The 23777-nt window shown below is 36.0% G+C and overlaps 2 protein-coding genes across 6 annotated transcripts in view; one reads left to right on the forward strand and one right to left on the reverse strand.

Moving 5' to 3' along the window:
• TPR (translocated promoter region, nuclear basket protein) overlaps positions 1–13550 on the reverse strand; it is a 55218-nt gene extending 41668 nt beyond the window's left edge. Inside the window, exons 1-13 of one of the 2 annotated variants that reach the window (XM_023640718.2) lie at positions 13328–13550; positions 12655–12963; positions 11029–11133; positions 9205–9278; positions 7278–7374; positions 6024–6127; positions 5309–5473; positions 4762–4854; positions 4282–4362; positions 4115–4202; positions 3233–3373; positions 2332–2423; positions 1870–2067 (exon numbers count right to left, since the gene is read on the reverse strand). In XM_023640718.2, coding sequence (XP_023496486.1) covers positions 1870–2067; positions 2332–2423; positions 3233–3373; positions 4115–4202; positions 4282–4362; positions 4762–4854; positions 5309–5473; positions 6024–6127; positions 7278–7374; positions 9205–9278; positions 11029–11133; positions 12655–12963; positions 13328–13397 — 1617 coding nt within the window. In that variant the 5' untranslated portion in view covers positions 13398–13550. The remainder of the gene's footprint in view (positions 1–1869; positions 2068–2331; positions 2424–3232; positions 3374–4114; positions 4203–4281; positions 4363–4761; positions 4855–5308; positions 5474–6023; positions 6128–7277; positions 7375–9204; positions 9279–11028; positions 11134–12654; positions 12964–13327) is intronic. The other variant, XM_023640717.2, reaches the window with a different exon arrangement.
• ODR4 (odr-4 GPCR localization factor homolog) overlaps positions 13526–23777 on the forward strand; it is a 35172-nt gene continuing 24920 nt past the window's right edge. For all 4 annotated transcript variants that reach the window (XM_070266676.1, XM_070266677.1, XM_070266678.1 and 1 more), the window contains exons 1-4: positions 13526–13738; positions 16491–16611; positions 19478–19612; positions 23104–23199. In XM_070266676.1, the coding sequence (XP_070122777.1) occupies positions 16513–16611; positions 19478–19612; positions 23104–23199 (330 nt within the window). In that variant the 5' untranslated portion in view covers positions 13526–13738; positions 16491–16512. The remainder of the gene's footprint in view (positions 13739–16490; positions 16612–19477; positions 19613–23103; positions 23200–23777) is intronic.

Here is a 23777-nt window from a genome sequence, read left to right on the forward strand (position 1 = left end):
TGTCAATTACAATCTTACAGCCACATCAAATTCATAGTGTATTATTAAATGATGTCACAGAAATACATACTCTCAAAAGCTTTGTTACTAAGACAAAAACAAAGGATTACTTTACAGTGATAATTATTATTACATGGGTTATCTGGAAATAAAGGTCAAAGTAAAAAACGGTGGGTAAGATGTATAAAAAACTTGATTTTATGAAAAAAAAGCATCAGGAATTAATTCTAAAGCAGCAGCAGCCAATGTCACACGGCTGTTAAAAAAAAAAAGAATTGATAAATATACAGTGCTTTTGCAGAGTTTTGCATCACAATATCATTACAGATTTAGGGAGAGTGCTAAGGAACCTGATATGAGCACAAAATATCTTTGAAATCGTATGCTTTATCACAAATTCATACAAATTTTGCTTCTTCTTGTGTTGTTTCCACATAATAATGTCTTAAATACTGTTCAAGTGAAAGATGGCTCATCTTTATCCTAGTGTTTCAAGTACCTCTGAGCACACTGCCCTAAAAGTATGCACAAATGAATTTCAGTAGGAACAAGTACATGACAAAACGAAGTAGTCAAATATTCATGAAAGACAGCAATGATAGAAATCTACTGAGTTCAAAATGGGATTAACTAAGATGCCAAGGAAGGAATTTGGTTATAAAATCCTAAATCTACCAAATGAGCCTCACAGAATCTAGACTGGAGGATACAGGATGTATGTTACAGAAAGAAGATTCAGGTATTAAAATGATACAGAAATTATCTTTAAACTCTTTGGCAGTTATTATAAGGGATTTTTACTACTGTACCTGATCATTAGTGAAGAAGGAACAAATAGGCTTTTCCCACAATGAACAGCTGCTATTATCTGATTTTTAAGCCCCTCCACCTCTCTATCCCCTTCAGACAATAATCTCCAGGCAAAAATGCTCACTCTCAACAGTGAGAAACTCAAGAAGATCTAATTAGACCCAAGGAACCTCTTTTCAATCCACACGGTTGCCGGGAGAGGGGTCAAAAAGCCAATATTCTGTCAAGGCAAGACTGTTAAAGGTTATTTGATATAGGAGAAAGAGACCATTTGATATAATATTATCTGACAAACTGTGTAAATTCTAACAGCAACAGCAAGAAAAGTTTAAGTTTGAATTAAGGTTACAATTTATTCATACGGTTCTCCAAAAAAAATGGAAGAAAGAAAAAGAAATTTATCAGTTTAGAACAGCAGATACAAACTGATTTAACTGAATTTTCTCAATAAAACTTGTTTAATAAATCTTGAAGATTTCTCAGTAATACTAATAGATGTATCCTAAAAGCAAAATTATAAGAGTATAAATACTTTTTTAATCATTATCTATTAAAAAAGAATCTTAAGACACAAAGGATATTTATAAATTTCCTTGGCACTTCTAATATGTAAAGGAAAAGTAACAAAGTAATGTATATAAAGATTTGCCAAATTGTGAAATGATATAAAGACAGAACATCAGAAGTGTCTGACAAAAAACGGCTATGCGAAATTTAGGAGAGTGCTAGTACAAAGAGAGATTGCTGTTTTAATTTGAATAGTGGTGCAAGGAGATTCGGCTATTTATCATCCACTAGAGAACCCTACAGAAAACTTCCCAAATGTCTTAAAAAACATAAAAGGTTCTCACAATTTTAGCTGAATAAAGGTACAATATTTTGCAATTACAGGTGTTTAATAATGTAATGATAAGCTTTAAAATGTATAATTACTCTATCACTGAAGAAGCAGATTCAGCCGTTTCTGACTCGAATACTTTAATTCTAAGGAAGAACTACCTAGTAAATAATTTCTCATATTTATTTTTCCTGCAGCTAAAATTTAGGAATGGAACCAACCTTCATAGCTTGTTCAAGCTTAACAGATAAACTTGCCACAGCTTTTTGTGCACGCTCATACTCCTCACGCTGGCGTTTCAAAATTGGTGCTTTGGCTTCAACTTCTTTCACTATTTCATCCAGATACTTATTAATTCTTTTGTTTTCTAGTTTCTCCAACAGCAACTGATCCTGAGTTTCCACATAAGCATTATACAGCTGAAAGCAGAAGAGAGGTTGTTTCAAATCTGAGCAGAACAACAGAATTATATAGTCTATCTAGCTTCATAATAAACATCTGTTAGCACTTAGACAAGATGGAAATCTTTACTATATGTAATACAGAACCAGGAACCCAGAAAGCCTGTCCTAGATGTTCTATTAATCACCAGACGATTTTAAGAAAAATTTTTCTGGGGATTAAGTGTCAGAGAGATCTGAACATTTTTGCCTAAGGAAAATAAGATTTAATACCATTCTTACCTCAGTTAATTTCATGCCAGGTTTCACTATCTTAGCTACGGCTGCTGCAGTAGGAGACATGGCTGCAAGCTCTTCTTCAGATAATATGGCTCCTGTGCCAACATACAGAAATCTTGTATATTTTTATAAAATTTCAAACGAACGTAATATTTTTTTTCAAGACAAGGAAAAAGTGACACCTAGCGTACATTACATATAAATTCATATGACGATTTTAAAACATGACATCAGATAGTCATGTAACATAACTCAATTCTAAATATCATGCAGTAATTATAGTTACAAGATAGCCTTGGCGGTCAGGTGGTTAAGATTCGGTGCTCTTACCACCGCAGCCTGGGTTTGTTTCCCAGTCAGGGAATCACATCACCCGTATGTTGGTTGTCATACTGTGGCAGTGGTGTCTTGCCGTGATACTGAAAGTTATGCCATCGGTATTTCAAATACCAGCTGGGATACCCATGATGGACAGGTTTCAGTAGAGCTTCCAGACTAAGACAGGCTAGAAAGAAGGACTTGGCCACTCAGCCGCGAAAATCCTATAAACAGCAGTGGAGCATTGTCTGGTACAGTACCAGAAAGTGAGAGAATGGTGAAAAAGACCAGGCAGGGTTCCACTCTGTTGTACACAGGGTCGCCAGGAGTTGGAATTGACTCAATGGCACTAACAAAATTAAAGTTAAAAACTATTCTGGAAATTGACACACAATCGTGTGATCAAACAGTACATATATCTGACAATATAGTACAGAGTATTAATTTTAAACTAAAAATAAACGCTAATGCTATAATTTGATGGAGTTTCCTACACCATGACAGAGAAACACTATTAGTGAAATTGAAAACTACGCAAAGAAGTTCTAGTATTTCAAGCAATCAACAAGCATGTATTAATCCATACCTTTACGTTTTGTGGCAGAAAGTAGGTCATTTGCATTCTCTAATTCCTTCTCCAATTTCCCTATTTTCTCTAGCATTTCTTTTTCCATTTGCTCTTTAGATTTCTCCACCTCTAGAAGATGATCTTGTATTGCTTTATTGGCTAAAAATATTTTTAAAGACAGAATATCCAAATACATCATTAAAATCTGTGAGTTTATAAAATGTTAACAGAATAGTCACTATTTTTCCCTTCAAGAGATAACACTAAATTCCAGAGAGGGCTGTGGTTGATAGTTATTACCCACTGAAAACTCTTGTTCTCTCCTTATAATTCCCAAAATGTCCCGGCCTGGTGAAACTACTCCTTTTGATGTCTCTTATCCATGGGGAAAATAAGGGAACTCAAATTGCAAAAAAGTGGCTCTAAATATCTCTTTGGTTTTAATCTGATCTTTAGTCTAGAATATACGAAATGACTGGAAAACATCATATATAACTTACATCTAAAAAAAAGAAAATCAAAAACCTTAAAATGCACTATTTATAATTTAAAAAGTGAGGCTTATTTATGGATTAAAAGAATACCCAAACTGTAAACCCATATGTACTTATCAAAGTAAATGTTTCAAAAATGGAAGAAAAATTTCCTATTAGAAACCAGAATATGTACAGTTACCAGATGAAAGAAAGAGAAAAACAAGAGCTAATCTATCTTTTCAAATATATTAATAGCCAAAAACATAACTTTAAGTTTTTTAATTCAAGGATCTTTCTTCTGTACCAAATTTTGTCCCTAAGAAAGTTAATCTGACTTCCAAATCCAACAATCTATACAAAGGTAAAGAAAAAAGTACTTTTTATCTAAAAACAAAATAATCTTCCCATAATTGAAAACTCTTACCTTCTCCAGCTTCTTTCAAAAGCTTGTGTAGTTCATCGACTGCTCTGGTCAGTTCATTGCTCTTTGCCTCTGAGTCATCAGCAGCACTCTAAAAGTCAATCTTAAAAAGTTACCCAACATCCAATAATACAACATTAGAACACTAAAATGTATGGTACGCTATTTACCTTGTACAGGTTAGAGAGTTTTATGTGAGCATTTAATTCATTGTGGAATTTCTCCTCCATACTGGCCTGCTGTTCCTTGGCCTGAAAAAAAAACATTATAGCAGTCTCTTTGAACTGAATTTAGAATACTGGTTTACCAAATACCAAGATAAAACATCCAGTTTTGTAAAGTGACAAGATAAAGATTAAAACACTAAAATTAAAATCAGTTTTCACGATAAAGAAGAAATACTTTAAGGATAAAATATTGATGATACTTTTATCTAAAGTGGAATGCTTAAGTGAAAATTAAAATTAACCATACTCATTTTTAGATAGTACTTTGGATATAGCATATAATTGCCATTTCTGACTCTATATCATATGGAAGTGAGCTGGCCATTTCATGGTGCCAGGAACAGTTCAAAATATGAAATCATTTTGTAAAATAACAGTGCTACAATATTTTGTAAAAGAGAAATTTTAAGTAGTCATCTATACCTCTTTCAGTTTGGTCAACAGATCCTCTACATGCTTTTGAAGATTCTCATTTGACGTTTTCAAGCCATTCATCTGTTCTTCCATTCTAGAAACCTACAAATAAAAAGTGGAGTTGGGTGAGGGGAGGATATTGTATTAACTGAAATTAATTTGATATGAAGTTAAGCTGCCAAGTAAAAGCAAAATAATTCCTCACGTTCAAAAAAAGTATTTTACATAAAATATTTAATCAAGTGAAAATAACAGCTCACAGAACATGTTTGGATTTAGCACACAAAAACTTACCACCACTTCTTAAACACGTGTCTTAGGAAAGATATATCGTAAGACAGTAGATAATATTAAAATTCATCAGAGAATATCTTAAATTCTTTACTTAAATGCAATTGGTTAATTTCCTACGCCAAATGTTTGAGTTATGTCCTCCACATTTGACCCCTAATCTTACAAGAACATTTAATTTGCTACACCACTAAATAAATTTTTAATAAACTGTGCACAAACGTAAGTTGTAACCTAATACAAAGTTACAATTTGACTAACTTACCTCCTCTTTTTTGTTTTCAAGATTACATTTAAGCTCTAGAATCTCATTTCCTTTTTCTCTGCCAAGAGCCAGAAGTTCATCAGTTTTAGTTTTCAACTCTGTATTCAGCCATGTATTCTGATTATGTAACAACTCCTTTTCTTGCTCTAAGCGTTTTTCTCGATACTAGGGAAATGGAAGAAAACAGCATTTACAGTTAAAGGTAACATATGGTTATTCAAATGATTTTGTTGGTAGCTAAGGGATACAAGCAGAATTTTATTTTACAACAGAAATAAATATTTGTATGGATTCTTAACAGAAAACAATCAGATAAGAACTATAAGAAGCAAACATCACATAAGTAAAACAACTCAATTAAAACTGTCTTGGGCCAGCCCTGTGGCATAGTAGTAGTTAAGTTCGGTGTGCTCCACTTTGGTGGCCTGGGCTTGTGGGTTTGGATCTCAGGTGTGGCCATTCATCAGCTGTGCTGTGGCAGCAACCCATACAGAAAGTGGAGGAAAGACTGGCACAGATGTTAGCTCAGGGCTAATGTTTCTCAGCAAAAAAAAAATAAAATAAAATTGTCTTATTGCTTAATTTCCTGACACTAACAAAACCCAAAACACAGCTTTTAATTACTTTATGGATAACTTGCCTCTATTTAAATGTTAATTTAGGTGAGTTTAAACAAAAATTATACTTTGTCCTTTAGGAATTATTTGTTACTTGCCTTAACAGAAACATCAGAAGCTTGAAGCTCATCCAGTTTTAACTGAAGATCGCCCTTTGTTGCATTGCTTTCTTTAAGTTTTTCATTTAGACGTTTAACATCCTCTAGAAAGGTCAGAAGAGAATTTGAAAATAAGAACTAACTAATGCTCAGAGAAACCATCAAAAATGTATCTCTAGAAACATAAACATTTAATACAAAGTAAGTAATTCTCAAGTATTCTATTTTAATTTGTTTCTGCCATACTTAATTAACAAATCTAATTTCACTGAACAGAAGATAAAGAAGCTAAATTCGTGCGCCCAACCAAACATGTAAATTATATGGATTATTTTATTTTAAATACACTATCTTAGGCTAAATATACAAAATTAACATTAATTTTCCTGATATACACCCAACAATCTATTAAGATTTCACAAATAGCTATTTGTTTAAGTTAAAAAGCAATGATACATATAAAAACCTCTACTCAAAACAGCCAGAATGCACATGCTTAATTTTCCTATCGTCCCTACATTAAGATTTTTACGAAAAAAATTCTTTTAATTTTACCTACTCACTACCTGTGCAACATCATCAACAAATACTCTGAAGTAACTTTTTTCTGATACTGGAAAAGTATAGTTGCCTAATTGAATATTATTATATAGCAACATATTTGAAAATTCTTCAATAAAAATTAAAATTCTCAAAAATCTTATAAAAAGGAACCAAAGGGAACTTGATAACCATTAAACTGCCTAAGAGTCAGTTCACCTGAATGCATCAACTGTATTATATATTATATTCTATATTTATATATCTTATATTCCTGTCTCCTCACTCCTTCAGCCTATGTTTTTAAATATGGGCTCTCCTTTTAGGTTTTTACGTTGAATGCTTATGGATAGCTTATCCCAGCAAGGGTGTCAGCATAAAATGAAGGACTGCAGCTTCTACAACCAAACATTTAAACTACTTCCAAGTGGATACTACAAATAACACTGTAGTATCTCTGCATGTAAACCTTGGTTCAAATTACCACTTCTCTGACATGTTCTTCATTTATGTACTTGTCTAGATACTTTTTTAAATCCCTGATAAATGATCTAAAGATAAATGAGTAGGAGAAACAATAGGATATTACCCTGAACACTATTCTGAGATATGACAAAGAAACACCAGCAACAAAAACAGACTGAGGATTAATTCTTAGCACTGCTAGAAGAGATAGAAAAGAGTGTAGTTAGAGGCTAAAGCACTTCTTCATACCTGTTAAATATTCAAGTTCTTGAGAGAGTCTCTCATTGGTTCTAATTAAGTCTCTTTTCTCAGCTTCCAATTCTTCCTTTGTCCTTGTAAACTGGCTCTGTCATATAAATAAGAAAATCAAGTTAATCATCAATATAGGAACTTGAACATGAACTGTCACTTTAGTTAACATTAGGTGCAGTTTAAAAATGGTTGGTTTTCTTTTTCTTATAACGTATACATCAAAAAGTTCAAAAATTACCCATAATCTCAACGCTTTTGTTCATATTTTGGATTTTTTTTTTTCTTTTTGGCAGGGAAGGATTCATCCTGAGCTAAGATCTGTTGCCAATCTTCCTCTTTTTTCCCTTCTCCCCAGAGCCCCAGTGCATGGTTGTATATTCTAGTTGTAAGTCCTTCTAGTTCTTCTATTTCAGCTGCCGCCACAGCGCAGCAACTGATAGATGGATGGTGTGGTTCTGCGACCAGGAAGCAAACCCAGGCCGCTAAAGCAGCGAGAGTGCTAAACCTTAATGACCAGACTATCAAGGCTGGCTCCATATTTTAGATTTTTAAAAATTATTTTTCCTAGGCACATGGAAAAAATTGCCCGTGTCACATTTTATGACTTGGAAGTGTCTTAATTACTTATATATGCCTTTGTAGGACATCTAACTTACTTCTAATTTTTTGCTGTTATAAAACAAAATTTTGATGACTCTCATTGCATACACACCTTGGTTCAAATTATTTCTCAAGAAAGATCTCTAGAAATGGAATTACTTAAGATCTTTAATAAATTTTGTCAAATTCCTTTAAGCAAGACAATGGCAATTTATATGCTTTTCTTTCAGTTATAAGTGCCAGTCTAAGCCACCCATGCCAGAACTGAAGCTTATTCTTAAAAAAAAAAAAAAAAAAGTAAGAAATCAATGTTAACATAAGGAGGTGAAAAATAATTACCATATTATTGTTTTATCTGCATTTTTCTGATTACAAGTGAAGTAGAGCAACATTTCATATTGCTATTGGCCATTTGTGGAGCCTCCTCTCTCTTTTTTCCCTTTTAATTCCTTTGTCCATTTCCCCCTTGAATGATTTTTCTTATAATTTGAAAGTAGTCATGTATTAAGGATATAAATAGTCACATTTTTATTGAAAAAATATTTCTAATGGTTTACTTGCATCTTAGTTCTTTTTATGTAGAGAATTTTAAATTTCTATTGGATCAAGCCTATCCCTCTTTCCCATTAGAAGTATCTTTTATATATTAAGTATCTTTTAACCTCAAATCAAATGCAAGTTTTAAAAAAGCAATGGCAAGAGTCTAAAGTTCTACCTGGTTAAAGAATCACTGAGTACGACCATTTTATTAAATAAATTGGTCAGCAATCCTTGTGATCATATTCAATTTATTATTCTTATATCACTACTCTAAGGAAATGATTTTGGATGTGACTTTACCCATATCCCCAATTGTACTGCAATACTTAAAATAATGCCTGTAAGCATTAAATAGGTAACTTCTAAAAGAAAGGAAGGTAAGTAGATAAGTGGGTGAGTGGGTGGATGGATAGATAGATGGATCTGTGAACATCTATCCTACCTAAAATTCTATGGCACTTACTTACAATTTGCATTTTTTAAAAAATCAATTTGAATTTTTAAAAAAATCAAAACTTAAGAGTTACAGAACTAAAAGCAAGTGCATGTTTTTTATATCAAGCACTAATATACTCTAATGAGTAAAAGGAACGCCCACTCTATCAATACAACATATAGAGATCCAATTAAGGAATTCATGTGTTCATGCTTTTGTTAGTAGTTTCTCTTAGTGGAAAATGTTTCATCTTCCCATTGACTAAATAACTAATAAACACAATCAGAAGAGAAAACTTCCTCAAGTAACATGTTCACAATTAGCTTTATTCATAGGAATAATTTCTACCTGAATGGCAATATTGCGATCCTGAGCAACTTCAAGTTCTTTGTTTTTCTCAGTTAGTGCCTTCAGTTGATTGTCTAAACAAAAGAAATTTTATAAACATACACACACATATGCTTAAAATGTACAATGCCAGTTTTTATCCAACTACCACCCACACACATTTTAAAAATAAGAAACTAAGTCTCAAAAAGGCTGAGCTGTCTCACATCGCATTCTAAATTCATGAATACATCTCAAATTTACTGTACTTCTAGACCAAACTTTTAAATATGCTATCCTTTCCCCAAAATCTTAGTTGTGATCATTCTGGCTAACATTTACAAGAAAAAGCACAGGCAATTATCAATTTCCTTATCTTTCAATGACATCTTCCAAGTCAATCACAAAAATCAGTGAATTATATTTAAAAAGAAGAAAACTGAGTAAAAAAAGACAAGATCAAGATAGTAAATAACATTTACCCCCATCTTCCCCTCCCTCTCCCTTTTCCAAATCTCATAAAGAACCTGCAATCACAGTCATTTTCCTGAAATTGTTCAGCACCACTGCCTTACAGACCTTGTTATTATGCCAAGGAAAAACTATTATGTACAGATGATGAACCTGATCAAGTTACTCAGTAAGTACTTATGATCTTAGCAGTACCTTTTGGAATACCATGTCTACTCTGGCAAGGGAAACAAAAGAAAATATAAACAAATGGGACTACATCAGACTAAAAAGCTCTGCAAAGCAAAGGAAGCCATCAACAAAATGAAAAGACAACCCACCAACTGGAAGAAAATATGTGCAGATCATATACCCAACAAGGAGTTAATTTCCAAAATACATAAAGAACTCATACAACTTAAAGACAAAAAAATGAAACCTGATCAAAAAATGGGCAGAGGATACAAACAGATATTTTTCCAAAGAAGATACACTATACATGTACACATACCATCCTACAAATACGTCATATGTTTTAAAAATGAGATGTGCCAAAATCAGCTGAAAAAAGTTATAACCCAAACAAATAGCTGATGGGCACAGATCAGTTAAGAAAGAAGGTTGAAATTTCAACCACTCTCTTGATTACTAGCTTCCTGTGTTTCCAATCAAATTAAAATCCAACTATATCTAATAACAAATATTATGCCCCTACTCCATAAAGATCTTTCCTGAAATTTACCTTCTTCTATTATAAGCACTGCATGTAATAAACATCATCCTTCCAAGAAATGTCAGGACCTTTAACTAAGATCTTGTGTACCCTCTAGGACTTTAATGATGTAAGAAAACAAATTAAGAAGGAAATCAGCTACCTATCTTTCACAAGAATTAGGCCTTAAAAAGGGAATAGCCCGAGATTCACAAATATTTATAAAAATTATAACAAAGAGGTAAGACATAATAATAGAACTAATAGGCTTTAATTTTCCAACAACATAAAAATAACCGTCACTCTCTTTAATTACTTTTTTACTTGCATAATGCTTTAGCCTTTTCAAAAGGCTTTCAAATATATCTCATTTGATCTGTACAGCTGTGTAAGTAGATGGACATGCGGTTCTAGCCATTTTATAAACACCAATCACATACTGTTATGATTCACATATGGCAAAAGAGCCTTTACTTGCAGTTGGAATTAGAACCCAGGCCTCTTGATCATTAAGCCCTATGTTCTTAGTATCACTGAGTGAAAAATCAAAATATCACCATAAATGAAAATGACACTTAACTAGAATTTTCACATATAGTGAGTAAACGTTTCCAAAGCATACAAAGAGATGTTTGAAGATCTGAATAGTCCAAGAATATTATAGAGATATAATTAATACTTACTGAGCTTCTCCAGCTCAAGCCGCAAGTTTTGGCACTCCCGGGTCTCATTCACAAGTCTCTCCTGACTGTGGGACAGCCTCTTCTCTATCTCAAAGTACTGTTGTTCTACAGAAAAGCAGAGAGAAAAATGAAATCAAACACACAGGGACACACATGGTTGATACTGCTAATTATTTTTAATAACTTGACTTTAAAATTTAAGACACAGTATTAAAATTGCACTCCAAATAAGAATTGAACAAGAATTACCTTGAGCAAAGGTAAGTCAAGCACAGGAAAGGACTTTAATCTAACACTTCCAACTGACTTATACATACATGACAAATGAAAATAAGGCCTAAAGGGGTTTTACAATTTACTTGTCTATCTCTCTCACAAGATTATGAACTACTTCAGGGCAAGTGACATATTTATCTTAGTATTTTCCCCACACAACAGCAAACTTCTTAGCATAAAACAGAGTAAAAAAAAATTTATTAAATGGAGAAGAAAATTATTTAAAAACTGCTTTGCTTTAAGAGGCTGTGTTAAAACAGTCACAACCATACCTGAAAATATAAAATTACTAAGTTTATGTAAAAATAGATGTGTTAACTCCCCCTGGGAAGGGACTGAGTGTGTAGTGTTCAGCGTAGTTTCAGGCACTCAATATTCATTGTGCAAATTAACAGAACGCTGTGTACTGTATTCAGTGTTGGGATTCAGAGAATTCATTCTCGATATTTATTCTGCTTGCTAATTACATTTTTTTGAAGAGAAAATTTACTCCGAATTTTCAATCAACTTAGCAAAAACCAGTACCCATCGCGCCAAACAACTGGTAAACCAAGACACACAACAAAAACTTTGTGCTTGTGCTTGGATAACTTGCAAAGCTTCTTCTAACACACACTTCAGGAAAAACTGAACTGTATAAGGCAAAAGTAATGGTAATTACTAAGCTCTTAACTTTTCTTCAAGGATGTTCAAGTCACTTTTGTTAGTAACTTTCTTATTTGAGCGTCTACTGTAGGTTATTTATAAACAGGTCTAAATATATTTTCTATCAAATTCCAATTTTTAGAGAGAATTCCGATATGTTAAACGTATTCACCGCACGTTCACTCTATTTCCAGCGCTGTCTCACGCACTCACTCATTTTGGTGACCATCAGCTCGTTACCGGAGCACAGCGACACACACACACGCTCAACGTAAGCGCACGAAACAGTCGAGACAAAGGCCTTTGAAGGCAGGTGCCTTGAAGACTGAGCGGAAATTACTATCATCGTACGTGCAACACACAGAGAGGGTACTCTAGCCTTAGAAAGACAGGGGTCGCGAGTCCGGTGTAAACAGACCCAAACCTTCACAATTTCTGTTTCCCGGACAACCTTCTGTCCCGATATGAGACCCTGCTGATTACAAAGAAAACGGAACTAAACGTGGATTCAGCTTGAAACAAACAAAAGGCTCCTCGGGATCAAAGTGTGAGAGGAGCAGGTAAGAGAAGGCCTCGGGGGCCCGGGGAGCAGGAAAGCGATGCTCCAGGGGGGTCGCAGGCCGACAGCCAGGCTGCCAGCGGAGAAGCCCAGCCCTAGCTACCAAGCCGGGCCCAGACCCCCGGCGGGAAGATCGGCGCACTTACCGCTCTCTACCTTAAACTTCTCGTGCCGCCCCTTGAGGCCATCGATCTCGGACTGCTGGTCAGCAAGGAACTTCTCGAGTTTGTTCTGGACGGACTTCGGCAGCTTGTTCAGTTCCGCGCGCTCCAGCACTTGCTGCAACACCGCCGCCATGTCGCTGGGGCCGGGGGCCGCGGCGGCAGCGGCCGACGGAGCAGAAACCGAGAAGAAAGGCGAAGACCAGGAGGACCCAGAGGCCTGGGCGGCCGCCTCTGTGGCCTCGCTCACGGGCTCGCGCGCGCCTGCCCGCCGGAGACTCCCGCGACGGGACCCTGGGAAATCGAGTCCCGCCTTAGTGCCGGCGCCACAGCCGCCCCACCGCCCGCGACCGAAATGCGCGCGCAGCTGCTAGCCGCCGTGCACCCTGGGAATCCGAGTTCAGAGGCGGCCTCTGACCCCGTCAGGCACGCCGACTTCCGGCACCCCTTTCCGCCCTGCAAGCCTCGCAGGCTTCTGGGAAACGTAGTATTTTTCTCAATCTCTTCTGTGAGCCCAATTCCTCACCACCCATTCCGCTGACTCCTTTCTCCCCGCCCCCCGGCTCTCCTCGCCCAGCCGCGTGATCACTGTCCGCGAGGTGGCGCCATATAGTACTTGTCAAGCCACGTCCCTCCCTGAAGAGTAGGGCGACCTTACCGTCAAAGCTCCGGGATGCCATGGGGCGTCCTCTTTGGCGGCTTCTAGACACTGAGCCACTAGAGGGCATCGGTCCCGACAGGGCTGGACGGCAGGGGCCAGGTTGCTGCCACGCTCTCAATGGCGCCCGCAAGGGGGCGGGGGGGCCACCGCAGTCGCTTTGGCTGAGGCGCTGCGGTAAAGGGAGGGGGCAGCTGCGTCATCATTCTGCACCACCTGACTCTAGAGACCCTGGGTTTGGAGTGGGAAGTGTGGGCAGTCCGTCGCTTTCTGATGAACTCATTCGCTGTGGAATTGGCTACGGAGGGGCATCTGGCTCCTGGAGGCTGCTGCTTGCGCCCTAAACTCGCTTCTTAGGTGGACTGACTGTTGGACGGATTTGTCTGCCACGCGTGCACATTCTGAGTACAGGTGAGTCAGCCTAAGGGTGTCCTACGCGCTTGTGAGGGTTGGATGTGTGCACTCAAGCACAGAGACCTTCGTTTGCAAGGAAGAAAGAGACAGAGTGTAGAAAACATATGGACAGGCACTCCGGCACAACTCACTCAAGTCCAGCTATGACAGACTTGCATTATTTAAAATAATGTACTTAAATGCCTTTTTTTTCCTTGGTGGCAGGGTGGGTAACAGTAATGCAAGAGGAATTTAAGGAGCCCCGTTCATTTTTCAGGAAGAGGATTTAAAGAAACCGAGAGGAGTCTGAGTGTAGCCCTTGTTTTTATGTTTGAAGGTAACATTGCAGAAAATGTTACCTTATGTTTATATTTTTTAAATTGAAAAACTGTTGTAACAGAAGTTTTTAAACACATTCGTAAAAACCACTTCTCACCCGGCCACCATAACAGAACTACTTGTTTCCAGATCGTAATTCTGTGACTTCCAAGCTGAATCTGTAGATTTTTTTCAGGTTTGATTACTCTTCTAAAAGAATTTACTAAATTATTTATTGAAAATAAAGCACTCCTAATGTCGTCCTCCCTTTAATTCCCACAGTAGCAGTTTTTTGTGAATATCAGTAAGGAGCTTAAGGTTGATTTCCCCCCAGAATATTTTGTATAAGCACTTTAATTGAAGTTGCTGGTATATGCAGTACTGTACTATGTCCTAGGCCCACAATATTATCGTGTTATTGATCTATCATTTGGAAAATACTGATGTTCTGTACTTGGACTCATCGAATCCTAAAATTAGATAGGTTTTCAGACCTGTTATGATCTATATTCTTTATTTTGTAGCCTAGGAAACCAGAGTCCAGGAAAGATGAGTTGTCCCAAATCATAGTGCTTGGACAACTTGCAAAGCTTCTTCTAATACACATTTCAGGAAAAATTGAACTGTATAAGGCAAGATCTACATTTTTTAGTAATGTCCTTTATAAAGTATGGTTGGCTACGTTTAAAAATTTTGAAGGAGCACTACAAAAAAAAAAATTATCTAACATTCAACCAGATTTCATAGTCCAGTAGATTGTCATTTTCCTGTTAGATTCAGTTTCTTAAACGTTAACGTGGCTAGTAGGTGACATTTTGGAAAAAATAAGATTAGGAAGTTTCATATCATAACTTTGAAGTCACTGCTATTTCTTGCAAGAATTAAGAACTATTAGGGCACAAGTAAAAGGAGTACAATAGCGTGATGAAGTAGAGGAAAGTTTAATACACAGAAATGCGTACCTTAAGGCACTACTAAAAGTGGAAAGCCCTCAGCTTTATAGAAGCATTAATGATTTAAACAGGCAGTTCTAGAGTTAGTCTAAAAAAAAGGTGGGCAAACCTGATTTGCACGGTTGTCAGAAAAGAGCTTGGAAGAAGTTTAATGTGTTTTGAGACAAGTCTGAACAGTCTCTTTGAAAAAACAGCATCCAATAGGCCATTTCAAACTGGAACCAATTCTCTGAGCTTTAGTTGTAGAGTAATGCAAAATCATTGTGACTTGCAGTTTACTGGTGTTAGATATACCACCTCAGCACATCTATAGTTAGTTGCCTTGACTTTGTTGTACTAAATAAGATTGAAATTTTTTACAGAACTCAAATGACTATTATCTCTTTTCAAAATGCTGCAACTGTGTTCCTACAGTCTCTGTATATCTATTTATAGCTTTTCTGAATATCATCTTTTTACATTTTTTGTCTCCCGTACTGAATGTGAACTTGAGGTCATCATTCATCATTGTCTAGCTCTTTTATTCGGCATCTTTGGTTTTAAGTGACAGAAACTCAAAGGAGCATAAGCCAGTAAGAGGAATATACTGGTTCTTATCCACAAACTGGAGAGAGAGAGCAGAACAGGAGTTACCCTCAGTAAAAGTTTAATTGAGAGACTGGGTATCTTTCTTCAGTATGAGCGTGGTATTTAAGGGCATAAATTCTAGAGCCAGACTGCCTAAGTCCCACCTTTGCCACTTACCAGCTTTGTCACTTGGGCAAGTTACATTACCTTTCTTCATTTCAGTTTCTTCATCTATAAAATGAGGATTATAATAATAGTACCTACCTCATGGAGTTTTTGTGAATATTAAATTTTACCACATGTAAAGTACTTAAAAAAAGGCCTTAGACAAAGTGGGAGCTATACAAATGTTCATTATTATTGCATTGCTATTTATCTACTTCTGTAACTCTTAGGGTACTATAAGTTACTCAAGGACAGAGGTCAAGTATTACTCATCTTTGTACCATCTCACCTAGCACAATTTCTAGCACATAGTAGTTCTTCATAGTATGCTTATTGATTAAATGCATTTGATTCTCTCTACCTCCCCATGAGCAACTCAGAAATTATCTTTCCTATTTTAGAAATGAGCACCCTGAGGCTCGGGAATAGCTTGTCAAACATGATGCAGCTAAAGAGTAGTAGATCCAAATAAGAAATCAGGTATGCTGACTACTAGTTTACTGGCCTCTCCCTTATCCCAGGTATGGAAATAGGTTTTCTCTCTCCTGTCAACTCTGGTTGGTTGGTAGTCATTGCCTGCAGCACTGTGTTGAGAATTCTGAAGCTACGTTTAACTTTGCAAGAAAGAATCCCCTATTTAATAAGGAGTCACACTGCAAGGCATGGGGTCTTATCAGGGTCTTATCTTGCTATACTGCTCTCATGAGGAACATATTACAAATTGTATTTTTACCTAAAAATGCTATGTATTTTTTCTCATAATTTAGGAAAGTGAATTAGTTCTCAATAATGGGAAGAACCTATATTGTAGAAGAGAGTGTTGGCCAGTATCTTTCAAACGTCAATCTCCAAGGAAAGGATTTTGTCTCTGGTCTTTTAATAGGGCAGGTATGTATCTTTTACTGTCTTTATTGATAAAAACAAATTACCTGTTCATTAAAGTTAAAATATGCTATTTAACAATAAACTCAAGATGAGGGGATGGAGGGATGGAATGTAGAAGTAGTAAATTTAAAATGGATTTTTGAGGGAAAATGTGGAGAAGTCAGGCAAACCCAGCTCAGGTTTGCCCAAGTCAGAACACATTCCCTTTTGACCATGTAAAAGTAGTTTATAATGTGGAAACTCCAAAATTAGAATTTTTCTAACCAGATTATTTATATTTTGTTGTCTTTCCAAAGTGTTTTGTACTCCTTTCTAGTCTTTATTAATTCCTGGTTGTCCAATTCTTTACAAAAGTACCTCTTGACAATTTTATTCCCATTCTAGTTTGTCTTATCTCAGACATGTAGGAACAGTGGTCATATATTTTGTTACATATTTTGGTGCCCATCTTATCGAATTTTTTTTTTAACAATGATTCAATGGAGAGGAAGGGGAAGGGAGAAATTTGGAAATTAAACAAATTCTGTTTTCCTCTTAGAGTTAAGCCTGAAAAATTAACACAAAATGGAACGGAGATTTGGGCAGTTACTTTAGAAAGCGTAAGCACCCACTTCCTTTGAAGGAAGAATGTGTTAATCAGCAGGGAGGACTGATCACCAGTACAAAGCAACAAAAAAAAAGGAGAGTTGCACAGACAAACCAGCTATGTCTGTCTAAACCTATTTAGTGGAGAATGCACTGTGGCCCAAGGACTTGATTTAGAGGCCTAGTAGGAAATAAAGCTCTATTTGACAATTTCTTTCTGGATATTTTATCATGATGCCTAGAATCTTCAAATTCTATAATTAACCTTCCTTTTTCTAATTTTACCCATGTTCCCAGTCTACTTTTCTCTTATAATTTGATGCCCTATGTTACCTACTTATAAGTAACACGCTGTTCAGAGGGCTCGTGTGTTCATGCTCCATCATGATATTCTAGTTGTCAGCATCATTCCAAATGAGCTTTGTAATATCAATCTAGCCCTGAAAGACAGGTTCATTCTCAGAGTTTTCACAAATCCGATTTGTTAACTTGTGAGACGAAGGGCAGACCCTGCACTGTTCACCCACGTTGTACTACCCCATGAGGCCTCTCATTAGATAGCCAGACCTTGGCAACAATTTTAACTTCTTTTTGATTCAGGTTACTTAACATCTAATATGGGGCTTTTTTTTTTTTTTTGGCTAGGAAATTTTTATTTAAAGTTTTTTACTTCCCTTTATTTTAAAAATTTAAGGGAAAAAGGGTCTTAGAAAAAAGATATGATCAGTAAAGATAAAAGGTCAGGAAGAAATACTCTCTTCCAAACTTCCCGTACTGCACATAGGCTGTTTCTAGAGCTCAGTGAAACCACCCTCTTACAAATAAGTCTCCCACAATTTAGGACCTTCCTTCCAGTCTTTCTTCATGTTGCCTTTTCAGTCCTTTCAGTATTCTTCATGTTCCTTCTTCCTCTTTATTCCAGGGTTCATCACTTTTCTCTCCTTCTCCTCAAGCTTGCATGTTTCCTACTCCCAGAGTCAGTTTCTTTTTCTTTTCAAAGTCGTAAATTTTATAAAAAGGAAGAGCTTTCTTAATGAGCACCTACCTTTTCCTGTTTGCCTTTGAAATGTAACTTTCTGAAAATAACTTTTGTAGAAATAATTTCTCTTCCTTTATTTTCTATTCCAGGATGACACTAATGATGGGAATTTCAGGTTATGTATGAGTATGACACCATGCTAGCATGTATTATCAGCCTCATTTTCACTCTTTCTTTATAGGAAACTTTCATTGTAATGAGACTGAGCTATTAAATGTGCCCTAAATTTATCTTTAGGTTTCCCACTTTTGGTTACCATTTAACTGCTGTTAAAACGGAGAAACATAAATCTGTTATCACTTCAATTATGTGTCCCACATCCCCTTTGTTTTTCTGTGCACACATATGTGCAAGTTCCTCACTATTATTGTATCCATGAATTAAGTGCATCCATGTAAGATGCACAAGGTCATTTGTTGCTTTATTTTACTGAGTTTTTACATTTGCTGAACCATTCAATCTGTTCAAGTTATGTAGGACACAAATACAATAATTAGAAAATTGGCCAAGCGTATTATCTTGTAGTTTGAATGCAGTTTATTTACTCATCCAGTAAGCCATTTTTAAGGACCACTATGTGATTCACATTCAGGATGCCCAATTAAATAAGGACCTGATATTAAATATGTTAAAAGGTAAATAACATGTGAGGGAAACATTGTAAGGCTATCCGTGAAAAATTGGTTTCCCCATAGATTTCATTATAATACAGTCATGTGCTGTGTAATGACGTTTCGGTCAATGATGGACAGCATACACAAGGGTGGTCCCATAAAGTTAGTACCATATAACCTGGACATCCAGTAGCCTATACCATCTAGGTTTGTGTAAGTACACTCTATGATGTTTGTACAACAATGCAATCACCTCATAACACATTTCTCAGAATATGTCCTCATTGTTAAATGATGCTTGACTGTGTACGTATTAACAATTTAAGCTGCCAGAAACATTCAGTTTTTGCGTGTTATAAGAACTTTACATTCCTCAATCAGATATCACTCTAAGAAACTTTTCTTTTTTTTTTTTTGTTTTATTTCCCAACCCCCCCCAGTACATAGTTGTATATCTTAGTTGTGGGTCCTTCTAGCTGTGGGATGTGGGATGCCACCTCAACGTGGCCTGACGAGCGGTGCCATGTCCGCACCCAGGATCCGAACCCTGGGCTGCCGCAGCAGAGTGCACGAATTTAACCACTCGGCCATGGAGCCGGCCCCTAATAAACTTTTCTAATTTGTTTTTAAGTGTTCTTCACAAAAGGATTATGTGATTCTTGCCGCTAGAACACCACCCAACGAGGAACAAAATGAGAACCTCAAACATCCTAAAGCTAAGTTGGATAACTTGGATGAAGAATGGGCCACAGTACATGCCAACCAGGTCATCATATTTGTCTCTTCATATGGTTAAGTTTGTGTTCATTAACAAAATAAAAGCACTTGATCCTCAGGTTACTAGACTAGGATTTCAGAGTACCCATTCTTAAGTTTTCAAAACTTGCATAGTATATCAGAAATAGAAGTATTTTCTGCTTTGTTGCATCCATGATTATATTTTTTATTTGTTGATTACTTGTGTCTAATTTTTAAAGTGCATTTTCTTGTTTGAAGTTATGTAAACTGCCCAAGATTACATATTAAGTGGTGGAACTGAGATTTGAACCCCGGCAGTCTGACTTGAAAGCTTCTGATATTTTGTGCTATACTTTTCCATTGTTAACCTTTGGCCATTGTATTTTTTAACCTATCTCCTGTTATTGGTCATTCAGCTTATTTCCAATTTTTTTTACCTTAAAATAATACTAGTTATTGATAATACAGTTGCGTATCAGATTGTTGATGATTTAATCTAGGTACCAAGGGAATAAAATGATGATTAAATTTTTTTAAATGTCCTCAGAATTTATATTTTAACCAAAGTGGAAGACATTATTACCAAAACCAATTATAAGAGAAGTGAAATAAAAGTAGAAAAGTGCTATAGGAATATAGAGTGGAGATTGGTTAAATATCTGCCAATGGCTGAATTCACACAGCTTCACAGAAGGCCCTGAACTTGAAAGATGAATAGGACTTTGTCAGTAGAAGTCAGGGAACACACTGAGTGCACAAAGGACAGTATGGATAAACGACATGAAAGTTAAAGGTATGTTAGGAGGATAGCAAGCAGCTGGGTATAATTGAGACACAGGGTATGTAAAAGAATGATTCGGACATAAGACTGTCGGGGGCCAGTTTATGGATGATTTTGGAGTGCAGTCTTAAGAAGTGAAGAATTTGCTTGGTAGACAGTGGCTCGATGGTAGACCTTCAGAGCTTCCTATTTTTGAGAAGGAGTTAATATAATTGACCTGCCAATAACTTAGAAAATGATTTCAAAGTCTTGGCACAGTGTAAATGGAGAGTAGAGAGACTGGAGATGGAACAGAGAACACAGTTACAGTAGTAGTTCAAAAAAAGGTGATATGAGCCTGAACTAGACTCTAAACTTCGTGAGGACAGGGGTCATGTCTGTTTGCTTTGTGGCTGTATCCTCAGTTCCAAGCATAGTGTTTCCATGGTATATAGGCGAACTCCAAAATCCTGGATAAATGAATGCATGAATAAACAAACTAATGCAGTGGGCTAAAAATTCATTGCCAGAACATTTTAGAGAAGGAGCTAGTATAATGATTTAGTGACCAAGTAGATTGGGAGTGAATAGATTATGAGGGACTAGCTAAAGATTATTGAGATTTTTTTAGCCTGGGTATCTAGGAAGATGGTGTTGCCATTACACAAGGAGGAAACAGATTTGGGGCTGGCTGAGAGGGAACGATGAGTAAATTCACTTAAAAAATAGTTATTAAATGGAATATATAATCTAATAAAGAATGTTAAAGTAAGGTAAAAGTAGAATTATTTCCATCTCCAGTCAACTTTAAACCTTTTAAACACACACACGTTTACTGTTGTCTGTGTATGTGTTTGTGATGGGAGGGTGGTATGTAGTTATAAAAAAAAAAAATCCAGGAAATATTTAATACCATCTTCTAATGAAAATATTAAATATTTTAAACTTAATTTCCCAATGGTTTGTAAATAACTTTCTACTCAAATTTTGCTTTTGGTCTCTTATAAAATTATATACAGTCATGCATCACTTAATGATGGAGATGTGTTCTGAGAAATGCATCCTTGGCGATTTCGTCATTGTGCAAGCGTCATAGAGCGTATTTACACAAACCTTGATGGTATAGCCTTCTACATACCTAGGTTGTATGGTGCTAATATTATGGGATTGCTGTTGTATATGCGGCACTTGACTATATATATACACACACACATATATGTATATAGAAAGAGTGATGTGTATTTTGTGTATATATGAATATATATGTATACACAAACGTGAATTTATTTATATAGCAAAATAGATTAACCTTTTTGCTTCTGGAAGGAAACAGTTGGTTAATTTTACGTGTTGGTGATTTTGAAGAGATACATAGGTTCCCCGTGCTAAATATGAAAACTTTATTCTTTATTTATATGTCCAGCTTGTGTCACTATAGTAAATAAAATGTATGAAGTCAGAGGGAACCATCAGCAGATACAATGTAAATATATTAGGGCTTAGACTGTGGTATCCAATTTTCTGAAGACTTAACTTTGTGATCACTTTACATATGCATCAAGTACACAAAGGATAACCAAAGCACTCAGACCTCAGAGTATAGGTGGCAGAAAGAAATCCTTGTGGTATTAAGAACTAGCCACAAGCATGTGAAGAGAAATAACAGCTATTGTGGAGGACAAACTGGTAGTATGTATCAAAAAACCTTAAAAATAGGCATGACTTCTTAATCTAGTAATCCGCTTCAAGAGATTTATCCTAAGCAAATAATCCTGTGAACATAGAAAGACTTGCTAGGATTTTTAACCAATATTATTTTAAAGTAAGGAAAAATTGGAAATAACATAAATGCCCACTATCAATAAAGAGGTTTAAAAAATTGAGGTAAGCGTAAACAATAGGAAACAGTGGATTTTCAGGTTGGACTCCTTCTGTTCAAATCCCAGGCTCTCGTATTGTGCTGAATGTTACAGAAATACAAGGGTAGGTGAGAATCACTTCTTCCCTGAAGAATCTCCCAGACCTGCTAGTAGGCTACGCAGATAACTGTAATACAGGCTCATGTGATAAGCTTCGTGGGAAAACTACACCGAAGTCCTGTGGGAGTTCAGAGATCAGAGGATTGGGGAAGGCAGCTTCCTCAAGCTGACTTTGAAGTATTCAAGAGTTCTGACATGTAGAAGTATAAGACAAAGTCAATTTAGGCTGAGGGAGCAGCTCGAGTAAAGGTATTGAGTTAGAAAGCCTAGACATACGGATGAAGAACAGTGAGAAGTTTTTGATTGATACTTGAATATTTCAGGGAAAGAAATATCAAATAAGTATCTGAATACCAGATTAGCCAGATTTTGGAGTCTGAAATAACAGTCTACGATAAAATTTGCATTTTATTTAGCTGATAGTGGAAACTATTAAAAAATTTTTAGAAGATATTTTAGTCTTTGATCTCATGAGAAAGGGATTTGTTTATTGGTATAGCTAAAGTGTATCATTATTAAATGGCTTTATTTATAAAGTAGTTTTAAGGTAAAATGTTAAGGACACGCTGGGAAGATTGTGTACATAGTGACACCCCATTCATCTTGTTTATCATCCATTTCCCAGTGTTTTAACCAGTGTTTCAAAGCCCCTACCTCAATTCTGTGCAGATAGTCAGTGCTCAGTAGGTATTTGCTCGTTTAATATTTAGCCTCTCAGACACACAGGATTGCATGTAATGCCAAATGCTTATGTTAGCTAATACTGTACTTCTATTTTAGGTATCCAGAATGCTACCAGGGGGTCTTTTAGTTCTTGGAGTGTTTATCATCACAACTTTAGAAATGGCAAATGATTTTCAAAATGCCCTGCGTAGGGTAAGTCTGAAATATCAAAAATTCTTAATATGATCAAAATTACGTCTTATTTTAATTGATTATATGTGTATACAATGATCCTAGGTATATTTAGATTTAACGTTCCATAATTCTTTATGCTGGGATTATATTGAGACAGCTTTTTCTACCGTGTTGCTTGGTATCTTAAGTGTAAAAAATGTCAATATCTATATTTTCAATCAAAGGTACATATTTTAAAATAATCTTTGTTTTAAAGATAATTTTTTACTATTGTGACACAAGTTGTGATGGTTTAACAGTTGTTCTTGTGCTATCACAGTATTCTGCCAGACCTTCCATTTAGTTCCAAGTGATTGTTATAATGTGAAATTAATAGGTTTTGGGATTCTTCACCTGTTCAATTCTCTCAGGATCCTGAGAATAAAACATACAGTAATAACAATCAGATACTTACTCTTTATTCTTGGACAGAGTGTCTGTCATGAATCCCCAGCTTTTTGTTTTATTCCTACATCAGCAAATTGGGTAACGTAGCCTAGAAGTAGTAGGAAGGGCCGCAAGCTCTTTCCCCTTAAGCCCAAACCCAAAGCAAACTG

The sequence above is a fragment of the Equus caballus genome, chromosome 5 (assembly GCF_041296265.1).
Source record: "Equus caballus isolate H_3958 breed thoroughbred chromosome 5, TB-T2T, whole genome shotgun sequence".
In the NCBI taxonomy this organism is placed as follows: domain Eukaryota; kingdom Metazoa; phylum Chordata; class Mammalia; order Perissodactyla; family Equidae; genus Equus; species Equus caballus.